At 37.0% G+C, this 13,319-nt stretch overlaps 2 protein-coding genes across 2 annotated transcripts in view; one reads left to right on the top strand and one right to left on the bottom strand.

The window, feature by feature from the left end:
- Positions 1-1,175: 1,175 nt before the first annotated feature.
- LOC111323791 (cyclic GMP-AMP synthase-like receptor 2) lies at positions 1,176-3,459 on the bottom strand. Its single transcript, XM_022927225.2, has one exon. The coding sequence runs from the start codon at positions 3,453-3,455 to the stop codon at positions 1,908-1,910; it is 1,548 nt and encodes a 515-aa protein (XP_022782960.2). The 5' UTR covers positions 3,456-3,459; the 3' UTR covers positions 1,176-1,907.
- Positions 3,460-3,544: 85 nt separating this feature from the next.
- The window catches only part of LOC111323845 (TBC1 domain family member 9), a 25,451-nt gene continuing 15,676 nt past the window's right edge, over positions 3,545-13,319 (top strand). Inside the window, exons 1-11 of the mRNA XM_088752094.1 lie at positions 3,545-3,706; positions 3,797-3,908; positions 4,057-4,108; positions 5,351-5,428; positions 6,418-6,597; positions 8,891-9,024; positions 9,926-9,991; positions 10,681-10,757; positions 11,256-11,309; positions 12,438-12,515; positions 12,724-12,856. Coding sequence (XP_088608220.1) covers positions 3,663-3,706; positions 3,797-3,908; positions 4,057-4,108; positions 5,351-5,428; positions 6,418-6,597; positions 8,891-9,024; positions 9,926-9,991; positions 10,681-10,757; positions 11,256-11,309; positions 12,438-12,515; positions 12,724-12,856 — 1,008 coding nt within the window. The 5' untranslated portion in view covers positions 3,545-3,662. The remainder of the gene's footprint in view (positions 3,707-3,796; positions 3,909-4,056; positions 4,109-5,350; positions 5,429-6,417; positions 6,598-8,890; positions 9,025-9,925; positions 9,992-10,680; positions 10,758-11,255; positions 11,310-12,437; positions 12,516-12,723; positions 12,857-13,319) is intronic.

Below are 13,319 nucleotides of genomic sequence, written 5' to 3'. Positions count from 1 at the left end.
AATTACACAGACTAATTTTCATTTTGAGGAGTAATTTTTAGCCCTGCTAAAAATGAAAAAAAAAAAGAAAAATAATAACAATAACAATCCAATACTAATGTAGGATAAAAATATATAACAAAATATTTATGTGAGAAGTTGTTATGTACGAGTCAGTATTTAAAATTATATGTCTATGTGCTTAGAGAAAGCCATCTTTGAATAGTTCCTTTTAAAGGAGGAAAGGGATGTTGTGGTTTTAACACAGTTATTTTCCCTCAGGACAAAGCTGAGGATATTTCTAAGTTTTCAAATCAGTACTCCGATATCGGTTGGAAACCTGGAACTCCACAAAACCTCTGCTCTCCAAGATAAGACTTAACAAACTTTTGCAAATAGAAGACTCTAACAAATACTTGGCATCTTTCAATGTGGTCAAACTGTCTGAACTGTTGTCAGAAACGAGGAACTTAATGGGAAATAACCGCACAAGAGGATGCAGAGATGTGGAAATGGATTGGGCATATCTTGAGAAAGGAGAAGGACTGGACCCCATCAGAATGGCCATGAACTCATGGTATGATTCCTCTTTCCTAGTATTCTACTCCACAGGGAGCCCACTTTAGATCAAATTGTTCACCGGTTAGCTCAATTGGCAGAGCCCACTTTAGATCAAATTATTCACCGGTTAGCTCAATTGGCAGAGCGCCGGACTGTTGTGCGGGAGGTCGTGAGTTCAAATCCGGCCGGACCAACACTCAGGGTCTTCAATTCACTGACAAGAAAGTGCTGCCTTTGTAATAATATCTGCAAATGGTTTGACTTTCAAGTCTTCTCGGATAGGGACGATAAATGGAGGTCCCGTCTCCTGCAGGTTTGGGGTAGGAGACGTTAATTTCCCACACACGAGATAACTGTGTGATGGATGTCCTCCCTTGGGTGGGACGGGTGGGTAAAAAAGGGGTTAGGTGTCAATTGGAACGAAAGTTCTGTTCCTTTCTCCTGCCATTCCTGTGGCAAATGAATTAAACTTAAACTTAAACTTAAACCTCTGGAATTCCTTGGTGTAAATCAATGTTTCATTAAAACAGAACATGCAGATTAAACCCAGAACAGTACAGCTAATGCTCTGCTGTGCTGATATGATTGCAGATTCCATAGAACAGCGTTACTGTGCAGACACCAACTGGCACCAGTCAAAAAATAACAGATTGTGACTTTTATAAACAACAATCCATTGATCACTGACATTCAGATACAAAATAATCAACCATCACAAGAAAGTTATGCACTAAAAATAATTATTTGAGTAACAGCAAGCCAGTTTCCACACAGAATTTTGCAAATAACCCCCCCTTTTAGGGAGTTTATAATTGTGTGACCCACTTCCTGTTTTCACCACCCCCCACCCCCACCACTGTACTTTACAACCAGTTGCTAACATGAAACCTTAACTTTTTTAATATAAGATGACGGACCTGTGATTCATTCATCTAGAATGGATTTTTTCCTGCAAGTCCTAACACCTATTATATCAGCACATATTTGCAGCAAATACACACAGTTACTACAATTCCAGCAAGCTTGTACAATGTTACATTTACTTACTAAATATTTATTATGTAGATTACATAATTTAATATTAATAATGCATCAATTTAAAAATATTTTACATTTGATTGATTTTTAAGTTGTATTTCATTTAGCATATCATTGGGTTCCCATTTATATGCCATTTTTAATTGTCTCACTTGTGGGCTTAAGTCCATCTGTTTTGTCAAAGTTTGTGTAACAGAGTCTATGGCATTCACCAAAGTCAAAGTTTACAGATGGTAGTCCATTCATCTTGCTGACTTGTTGACCATTAATCCACTTTTAGATGGTAATTGGGTTGGCAGAATCTACCAACTGTTCTATCCACTGTGTTTCTATAATTCATCCTTCTTTGCTTTTTCTTCTTGTTTACTTTCACGGAAGTCATGCAAATCAGTGAACAGAGAATCTAGCGAAGCAAGTTGTTTTGCCATTTCAAATTTAAAACCAGAAAAGAAATCTTTTTCTGCAAATTTAGCATTTGATTCTGTCCTTTCATGATCTTCATCAACAGTTTGCAAAAGCTCACTTGTTAAATAATCCTCAAGATGCACCTGTACTTGAAGAACAAGTTCAAGAACACCTTGAATTCTTGCATCCCTTAGCTGGTTATCATCCTTCACAAATAGAAACTTGCTTTCATCCATCCATAGTCGTTCAAAGAGATTGACTTCAGGGACAAAGTAATTTGGACAATGTTTAGCTTGGAGAAAATCGACAAGGGTTTGGATAAGGAGGGAGAGACATTTTCCAGGGTCAGTTTCCCACTCACTTGGCTCGGTCCTCTCACTTGTCCAAAACATCACAGTCTTCAAATGATGTGTGCTTATTCCGGAGGGAATAATTACTTGACCTTCACTGAGAGAGACCTGGCTGAAGTATTTTCTTTTCAACTGTTTCAGAATGAGATAACATGCTCTTTGAATAGGAGTAAACAAGTGAGCTAACCTTTGTTCTGCTATGGCAAACGTGTACTTCCACTGGGTTGTAGAGGTACTTTTGTGGCTTGACTTTGGAATCACATGGATGCCACCACATGTAATTTCCTTACATACTTCAAAAGGGGGCCATAGTCTTTCTCTAGTCTCCCAGACCGTGGAGACCTCTGGCCATTTCACTTTAATGGCAGCAACTTTGTCCATTAGCAACTGGTAATCAATTGTTTCTTCATCTATGATCAATTGTTTTCTCTCAGTTTTGAAGGCTCTAAATGGTTTTCTTCCCTGAAAACTGGCAAAAACACCTCCGGTGGTGATCTCTTTCTCTCCAAAGATTCCACCCTTAATTTCATCTTTAATAGATGGCAAATCGTTCAAATACTCGCTATTCTTTAGATAATACTCTCCACTTACATCGTCAAATTCGAAAAAAACAGTTTGATCTTCGTCTCTCAAACCTTCCGGCAACCTTGTCACTTTCAGCTTCACATACTGTTGAGAGGAAACGCCTTCGTCTGCAACAACCTCCACCATAACTTGAGGATAACGGTTTTCTCCAACAAACCCGGGCAAAGTTACATTGTTTGAGTCCTGTTCAAATAGCATATCAATCTCAACACGGTAAGTACCATCTTCAAGAATTTCGGGGAAATACAAATTGTTCCCAACACTCCCTTGAATTACCACGCGAGCGAACTTTCGCTTCAAAGAGTAATTTTCAATTGTCTGTTTCAAATATGACAATAAACCATCAGATTTCCTTATTCGGATGTTGAGTTCTTCGTAAATATCTTGAATTTTTTCATTGAGTTTGTTCTCCAACAAAGCCACAGAACTGGGTTCTTCAGTTCCCATTCCAGCTAATAAAATGCTCACGAAGAACACAACACTGAAAAGCGGAAATACTACATGGCCGAGCAAGGGAGACAACATTCTCATCTCCATTCCTCTTTTCTCATCTCTTAGCCGACGGGGCCTTGGCACGAGAATCGAAGGGCTTTCTGGAGACAGTCGTCAGCAGTTGCTCAATGAGAGCACGCTCACAACACCAAAAGCTTTGTTTTGAATAGTTGAATCGATTGGATGAGGAAAGAAAGTCTCTCTCCAAATGATGATCAATTTTTTTAGAATTGATCGAAGCGCGTGACAAAAATGTGGATAAAACCCGAAGAAGTTCTTCTGGCAAATGCTCTTTGGTAATTAAACACCAGACTTCATGATCGCAGGAATGTTAGCTTCAAAACTATCATTCGATTCACTGTTGCGTGTTTCATTCTACTTTTTAGGGTAACTGAGAGAGCCAACCCTTACTTTGTGCTTCAACGACGAAAAGGCCACGGTGGAGGTGGTTTGACTTCGCTTCTGATCGGAACGTTAGATAATGTTCTCGACACAAAGGTGGGTTTCTTTCCTCGATCGAACAGTGCATCTTGTCATAATTATGTCAATTTCAGCTTTTTATTTTCGCGTATGATATTAACCCCAATCTTTATAAAACAGTAAATACGAAATTTGAAGCTGATGTTAAATGTTGCTTTTCATTTAGCCTGCACCATTTCGCATACTTTTACAACTGCCAAGTTCCGACATTAGTTATGGTGAGTTCTTTTTCCTTATCAATTTTCTAATTAGGGATTTTCCTTCAAGGAGATGATTTATTTATGTTTGGTTACATGTGTTTGTTCATGTACTTGCATGTATCAACATGGCTCACATTCTGCTGTGCAGTATATACCATTGGTATAAAAATGTAGGTCACGGGAATATGAATCCTGGCAGTTTCAAAACTTCCTGCTCATTATTTACTGTTGAAAAGAACAGCAAACTGAACAACCCAGCATCACATACTTTCAGACTGTTTCTCTGTATGTGTCCTGTGATAGCAACAAGAGTAATTGATGTATTGTCCATTAACCTCTTTAAGCTGTTTAGTTGATGATCATTTTCTTCATTCCCATGACCTGAATACCTGAATCAGCAGTCATACTGTAAGGAGATAGTAGATGTTAATCTCTGTCACAGGTCTTTGGGTGAAGGACTTGCTAATTTGCTGGGGATAAAGAAAACAACAAAGTCCATTTTACCAGGAATTCATTTTCAACCATACACATACATGAATGTAATGTAAACAAGTTGCATCACACATGAATTGAAAGGAAGAAAATTATATCGCACTTGAACTAGCCAGGAGCCAGTGAAATATCAGCAGAAGTATTACACATAGACTAGGTTGTTTGGTTCAAATCTCACAAAGTACCAAAAATTAGAGCTGGAAAACTAATCCTGGCCTGGGCTTCTCTTGGAGCATAGACTTAATTCCCTCTTCCATCTCTTTCTGTCCTGCACTGCCCTTTGGAGTGTGGGCTGGGTGTGGCTATAATTCTTTATCGCAGCCAAAACATGTTGCCAACAGGTGTTTTTCCATTTTCCTTGAGGACTCCATCTCAAAGCTTGCTTGATCTGTATTTGAATGGGTTCCTGACCTGATCTTTTCTACAACTCATCAGTGGTAAAACTGCACACCCCAAAATGTTAAAACTATCCTCTAAGAACTTGGCCGTAGCCAGCATTGAAATTGTCCTGGTATTCAGCCGACATGTAAGCGCATGTGGAAGGCATCTTAGATAAGTAAGGGGGGTGAGTTTCTAAAGAAACTGATGCTCTGATGAAGGGCTAATGCTCAAAATGTCAGCTTTGAAACTCTTTATGGTGACCAATTTATGTTTTTAGCAACTGGGTTGATTGTGTAAACTGACAATTGTTCATTAAGCTGAAGTTATCAACTCGTTTGATAAAACCATGATATTAGCTTAAATAGGTGCTGTATTGTATGTTTTTAGTGATTGCTAGTGCAGCATCATTCCAAGAGATTGAGGAGGATTGGAACTGGTTAACAAAACATTTGCTAGGGACATTAGGTAGGTTGTAGTATAAACAGCCGCATACTTTTCACCTCTCCTCTGGATGCGCCAGTGGCTGGTGTTTCATTAGCCATTTGTTTCTAAAGGGCCAACTAAATTGTTAAGTCAAAGCACAGAGGGACAAAAGACTTGTCTTGAACTGAAATTGATTGAAGAGGAAAATTTTTCCGCCCTCACTTTAATTATAGAACTTTGACCCACTTGTCACTTTATGAAACTTTTATCATAATTAGCTATAATTGGTGACCAAATTGTTAGTTTTATCTATTTTACCCTTGTTAAGTTAACCTGGTTTCCCCTCCCCCCCCCCCCTCCAAAAAAAAAACAAAGCAAAATGTTTTACTGTGCTTCAATGAACTTTAAGCCAATATTGAACACGGAAGGGGGTCTGTTAATGATTTATAGTCTGGTAGAAACAAGACTGTTATTCTTCACAGAAACAGAACTCTTCAAACATCATGTGTCAACTAATTTTGATGCTGACTGTAGCTCTCGTCCATACAGTATCATAATGAAAAATGGAAGGACTTGAAATTTTTACATTATTTCCATCCTTGTGAAGGTCTCATTTCTCATACCAAAATTTGCATAAAATAGCTTTTGGTGGAAGTTCAGTCAATTGAACATGCAAAAAAATGTTTAGACTACAAAACACAAAAGTTCCCAATCTGTAAATTACAATAATTCTTCTCACAAAATTTCCATGCCATTCAGTGAATACCAATTAATATTTCATTTTTTCCATTTAATTTAATCTCCCACCCTTCAATTCTTTCTCCAATACCAGTGTCCCACTATCTATTTATGAATTCATTTTCCTTGTGCATGTAGCCCTAATATCTTAATTCTCTTTACTCCATAACTGGGCTTGCATGTAACATGAAATGACTGATGAGTATTTCACTAAAAACAGTGCATTTGGTTTTCTTTTTCAAGATACATGATCATGTAAATCAACCCTAACAATTTTTTGTTCTATTTGACAGAAACTATTGAAAGTGAAGAGGACATCAGAGAGTTTGTGAAGGCAAAGATTGAAAGTCTTGTGGCGAATGCAACTGTAGATCAAGATGTTGCGGCAGAAACAGAAACCAACAGATTTAAGTCAGCCACAGTAAGATTTCATAGGATCTTTAACATCCCAGCTGAGGAAAAACTTGTTAACTGTAAGCCTAATAAATCATTTTATTTTTAGTAAAATGTTATAGGGGATAAGAAAAAAACTGTCAATGATGAAATGTTTGAAGTTGGGTCATGTTGTATATTTTGGAAGGAACTTAGATATTTTGTCAGTGTCCAAGTTAATTGATTACAGTCTGATCAGAAGTTACTCTACAATTATAGCAGGCATCCTAATTTGTTTGATAATAAAAATTAACGGTAAAAAACTACGACGTTTCGAAGTCTGCATGACCTCATTATCAAGTAAAATGTTAAAACTGATGTAAAATGTAGCTCAGAGATTATATATAAATAAAATGTGATAACTTCATTAGAATAATGAGCGTTCATTGTTATTGGTGTTTAGCATGTCAGATCGTGCAGTATATGTTTAAATAAATACTTTTGCACGTATTGAGTCAGACTGCGTGTTTAGCTTTTGTTCGCGAATGAATAGCATTTCGTGAATTAGGCAGTCCATTTTTCCGCGGCATTTCTTGAGAACGGAAAACATTTCCCCCAGGCCAGCGGACGCTACACCGTGGGCTTCCTTCAGATGCTTGCCAATGACAGAGGCTTTATGTTCTTCTATGCGTTGATGAAGATGGCGTGTGGTATAACCGATATAATCCGCATCGCACGAATCACATTTAAAAGTGTAAACAACGCATTGGTGGTTAATTAAAGCGGGCTTCTCTTCTTGTATCTTGAGCTTTCCCTCGATCTTACGACTCGTGAAAACTGGTTGTAGGTCAGTTCCGATCCGGTCAGTTCCGATTCCGGTCAGTTCCTACAACCAGTTTTCACGAGTCGTAAGATCGAGGGAAAGCTCAAGATACAAGAAGAGAAGCCCGCTTCAATTAACCACCAATGCGTTGTTTACACTTTTAAATGTGATTCGTGCGATGCGGATTATATCGGTTATACCACACGCCATCTTCATCAACGCATAGAAGAACATAAAGCCTCTGTCATTGGCAAGCATCTGAAGGAAGCCCACGGTGTAGCGTCCGCTGGCCTTGGGGAAATGTTTTCTGTTCTCAAGAAATGCCGTGGAAAAATGGACTGCCTAATTCACGAAATACTACTCATTCGCGAACAAAAACCAAAGCTAAACACGCAGTCTGACTCAATACGTGCAAAAGTATTTATTTAAACATATACTGCACGATCTGACATGCTAAACACCAATAACAATGAACGCTCATTATTCTAATGAAGTTATCACATTTTATTTGTATATAATCTCTGAGCTACATTTTACATCAGTTTTAACATTTTACTTGATAATGAGGTCATGCAGACTTCGAAACGTCGTAGTTTTTTACCGTTAATTTTTATTATCAAATGTATTTCTAAAAATTCTCTGATTAGAATCCTAATTTGTAACCCTAATATTCTTCAAAGTTTGTGTTGGGAGCAGTTTTTATCTGTGAGGTAGACATAGAAGATGGGAGTGAACTACTTCTTTGGTGGCTCAATTGGCTGCTGCTTAAGGGCAAAATAAATCTCTAGTGCAAGTTGATATTTAGATATATATATATATATATATATTACAGAGACTAACTGCACTACCCAGAGATTCTGACTAGTGCAGCAGAGCCAGGGATTATAGAACTAGAACTTAATGTGCCCCTGGTGCAACAGACAAGCAGAAGGGGGCACGACTTTTCAAGTTTTTGGGGGGAAAGCTCTGGAATGGAATGAAAAGATGCCATTTAGTCTTGTTAGTTCTGCCTTAAAAAAATTTTTTTTGTATATATATATATATATATATATTTATTAAAAACTGGATCATTGGATAATGTAATTCAAGACTTTTTATTGGCTTAGCCATTATGGTATATGAGCCAATAGACCATAATCTAATATCTGTACATTGTAACATCTGGTTTCTTCTTACAAAATAAAGTCGAGAAGATTTGTCTAATATCTTAGGGGCGTTTTTTTTTTTAATAAAACAATTATTCTACTCGCGTTTGTTGGATATGAGATGATTATAGCCAACTCCTCGTTGGCTATCTATCATCTCATATCCAACGCGTGCTCGTGGAATAATTGTTAAATATATATATATATATATATATATATATATATATATATATTAATTGACTCTAGATGAATATGTTTTAGATTTGCATGCTTGTAGATTATCCTAAACTCTTATACAAGATCTTATAGGACAGAGGGCCACAAGTTGTTCAGCTCAAACTATTATGTGTCACCCTCTGTAAATAAAGTTGTTACTAATAATCTAAAGTAAATTGCCACTGAGGGTTTAACTTTCTTTTTTTTTAGACTATTCCTGTAGCTTCTGGAAAGGCAGGGTTCCCCGTCAAGGCTGGCTGTATTTATCTGTTAACTACATGTGTTTTTATTCATTTTTGATGGGAAAAGAGGCCAGGCTTGTCATCAGATGGTTGGACGTTGTGGTAATAATATTTTACAATTATTTGCCGAAGGTGAGGTGAATATCATCGAATAATCCCCGATATGAAGTCAAGGGGATTATTCGACAATATTCACCGAAGCTGAGGCGAATAATTGTTTTAGTATAATTTAAGAGCTGAACAACAAAGAAATTTCTAAAATCATAACATTTTAGTAACATTTATTGACATTTTAGTTTAACATTTCATATAAACTGCACGGAGCGGTTTATATAGCGTCATATAAGGAACCGCTCGACCGATCAGAATGCGGGAAACTCTTTGTTCAGCTCTGAAATTATACTAATAATTAATATGTAGAGTGTACAGTTTGTAACTGACTCTTGTTGGTATAATTATGATAAAGTAATACCAGGTACAGTTTTCATAATTCAACCCCTGAAGGAAAGGTAAATGAAATCCAACCTCAACCCCTCCTACCAGGTAAAGAGACTTTCTCTGAAATGTTGGATGAATTATACCCTAGAGGGGGTGGGACAGGGGGGCCAACTGATGTGATCTTGCCATGAACTGTATATTATTTACTTTAATTTACTGTATGAGTGGGTGGACCGAGTGGTAAAATATTTGATTTGGAGTCATGATGTACAAATTGAGCACAGTGAGGTCAAAATATCAGGGCCAAGAAGGGAATATTTTAGCTTCAACATACTAAATCAGAGAGCTTGTTGGGCCATATGGCTTTTACAACCCTGCTTGTGCCATCAAGCGTGACCCTCACACTTGATTTTTTATTATTTTTCAATACATGCACGAGTGCACGCATGGTTGTATGGATCAAAGTTTTAATAAATTAGGTTATTACAAAAACGTAAAGTAGATTTTGATTAAAAACCAGAATTTCTCCCATACGTGTATTTTGATGGAAAACTCAATTTTTCAGTCTCTAGAGAGAAGTAGTAGTGTCCTATTTACTGATGGAGTCAAAGTCACAACAAGGGAAGGAGAGGTGAGTATCTTCAGTTTCATGTTAAAAAAGGGTGCTCTGTTGTTTGAATGCATTTTTGATGCAGTGTTTTGAAATGAAAACCAAAGCAATCATGATGGCAAATGAAAGAAGTAAAAAAAGGAACAAGAAAGCAATGAGTTATTGACAATGGTTATGGGACAGAGTGGAGTCCAATTTGATCTGTAATCCATTTATCAATCATGAGTATGATTACAGAACAAATTGGACGACACAAAGTCCTGTTACCGATTAATCATGATCACTACCATTTCCAAAACAAAAAAAAAATACATCTAGGAAATATCTCTGGTTGAGACAATGTCTTACTGAAATAAAAAATTCCTCCATTTTGGAAATTCCCCAGTTGTTTTAGGAGAGGTGGTTGTTGCTATGGTCATTGTGATAAATTCTGTGATTGGTGGATTTAGCTAAGTGGACTTAGAACGATTGGCTGCTTTAACTGTCCAATTATAGGATGGTACACGATTACAGCCAACTGTCCAATTACACCATCCGATTACAGCTCTACAGAAAAATAAAGCAGCTGAAATGTGATAAAAATTTGTTCAGGGGAAAGCTTAGTGGGCTTCTTCCAGGACATCCCCTTGAAGGCCTTTTGTAAATCAGTTTATGTTACAAGCTGTGGTTGTGGGCCTCACTGTAAAATTTCAATTCATATTTTTTTGCAGTTTTGCTTCTCGTTGTTGCTTCATATAACAGAAACATTTGGTCTCATGGAGCAGCTTGCTAATCTGGCCATGCGACAGTAAGAAATCATTTAAAGTAAAATATATTTTTTTAAAGTACACCATGAGGCTTACATGAAGGATGATGTGTCCTTCAGGGTTAGTTTATGCATTTCCACTTATAAACAAACATGATTTGTATATTATACATTCTGGTCTGGAGGCAGTTTGTCTTTTTCTGAATGATTCACAAGTTAGAAGAATTTATTCAGCAAGAGCTGAGAGAAAAATTTGAAGCTCAAGAACTTTTTGCATAATGACATGGTTCAATTTTGCTAGGTATCATTTGATTCAAAATTTAAACTAGACAGGTGATAGTGATTGGGGGAAAGGTAATTGTTTAAAATGATTATTGTGTTAACTGCTTTTGAATTCTTTTTAGCATTGCATACTTGTGCTTTTGTATGCAAGAGAGGATCTACTTGCTGTAACCTTTTGCGTTTGACAGTCTATGATTTATTGTTAATGATATATTAGAGTTATTTTCATTTCTTACGTTGTCTTTTTCATACATGTAGGTTGCTGTCAGAAGAAGGTTACGAGGAGGACAAGACATTACCTTTACTCACAAAGTAAGTAACTAAATGTTTTGTTCCCATTGCTTTGGATTGTTCATCAAAACTAACACTTCATATGACATTTTATCTTGGCAAAACGTTTTTCTTGGTGTTTGAATTCCTCAAACCAATTTTTATGTGTTACCTTTGTCTGAAACAAAAGAAAATTAAAATCAAACTGGTCTGCAAATGTTTACGCTTAGAATTTGAGGTGCAAGTTGTACACAAGGAACTCAGGCCATGTGAAGGGTAAATAACGCTGTCCATGAGATAAATCTCCATCTAGTGGATAGCCTGTTATACTTTTGTTAACACTTATTCGTTAAATGGCTATTCATTGGTTGGATAGTGTTATCTATCCAACTGGGTCCAGCCAATTAATTTTATGTAACACACAGATCATTACTGTGGGAGATGCTGTAAGCCAGATTAAAGGAGACCACCTTTCATCATTCTGTAATATTTTGATCATCAGTTGTTGCTATTTGAGAATTGATGTTTCATTAAGCTTGCACATGAACAAAAGCTTTTTTTAGTGGCTTAACCCTTAAATATCCATGAATGACTCAGCATAAAAGGGTGAAGCTCGGCTGAGCTTTTCAAAAGGCATAGCAATCTTCTTTTTTGTGCTTGTTACATATGGGCATACACATATCTGTGCCACAGTACACTGACACGTTGTGTGCTGTGCCACTGGATACAGTATGAGCTCATGTTGTCATCTTTTGGTTTGGAGTCATGACATACAAATTGAGCACAGTGAGGTCAAAATATCAGGGTCAAGAAAGGAATATGTTAGTATCAACACACTAAATCAGAGAGCTTGTTGGGCCATATGGCTTTTACGGCACTGCTTGTGACATCAAGTGTGACCCTCACACTTGATTTTTTATTATTTGTCAATACATGCACAAGTGCACACAAGTATGTACTCATGTTGTCACCTTTTTTCCTGAAATTCTGTAAAGGTTCAAATTTGTGTACTTGAATAGATACACTAAAAATTCCTAATGATGTCATCAACTGAGTGCGTTTGGTTATAATACATGTAAATGAATGTTTAGTCATTAACTGCTATACTGCTAGTCTTGGCCAGGCATGTATGTATTAAACAGTTGTTATATTTTAATTGGCCAATCATAGAAATAGAGGAAAACAAGTGAAAAAAGTACCTTCTCTGAAGAGAGATTTGGATGCCAGAGCACAGAGTGAATTTTACAGGTAAATTAGGAAAACGAATTTTTTTGTGGCATTTTTTTTTACATGAATGTTAGATTGTTGTCAATCAGCAGGGGGTAGGTGTGAGTTTTATTTATGAGGGGGGTGCTACATAAGTATGTTGCTTGCACCTAAGGAATCCCTCCCCCATTTCTACCCGCCCCCTCCCCTGAAGGTATGCCATTGTTAAGACAACTTGTTTTATCTTCAGAAACTTGTTTCGGCTGCCTGTAGAGGAGAAGCTTGATGGTCATTGTGAATGCACATTGTGGAGTCCTCATGAAAAGGCTCACGAATGGGGAACACTGTACTGCTCTCCAAACTACCTCTGCTTTAGCAGCAAGGTGAGACAGAGGACATGATCAATACACCTTATTTGATGGTGTATTTAACAATTATTCCACGAGCGCGCGTTGGATATGAGATGATAGATAGCCAACGAGGTGCGTAGCGCCGAGTTGGCTATAATCATCTCATATCCAACAAGCGCGAGTGGAATAATTGTTTTATTAAAAACGCCCCCAAGAAATCATTATTTTGTATAAAAAAAACCGGATTTTTTAGCTCCCTTTTGATTTTAAGCTGACGCATACGCGTACCATATTTGTAGATTATGGTATATTGGCTGATATACCATGATGGCTAAGCCAATAAAAAGTCTTGAATTGCATTATCCAATGATCCAGTTTTTAATAATATGTAATACGCGCGATTATTTTGCGAGTTCTGTTATAAATCCGAGCGAAGAGCCGAATTTCTACTCGTATTATGGGTTAAACCAATAAAATAATGTTTTCTAGTATTTTA

This window comes from Stylophora pistillata, chromosome 3 (genome assembly GCF_964205215.1).
Source record: "Stylophora pistillata chromosome 3, jaStyPist1.2, whole genome shotgun sequence".
In the NCBI taxonomy this organism is placed as follows: domain Eukaryota; kingdom Metazoa; phylum Cnidaria; class Anthozoa; order Scleractinia; family Pocilloporidae; genus Stylophora; species Stylophora pistillata.
Note: the sequence above shows the minus strand (reverse complement) of the source record. Positions and strands in the feature narration are given on the sequence as shown.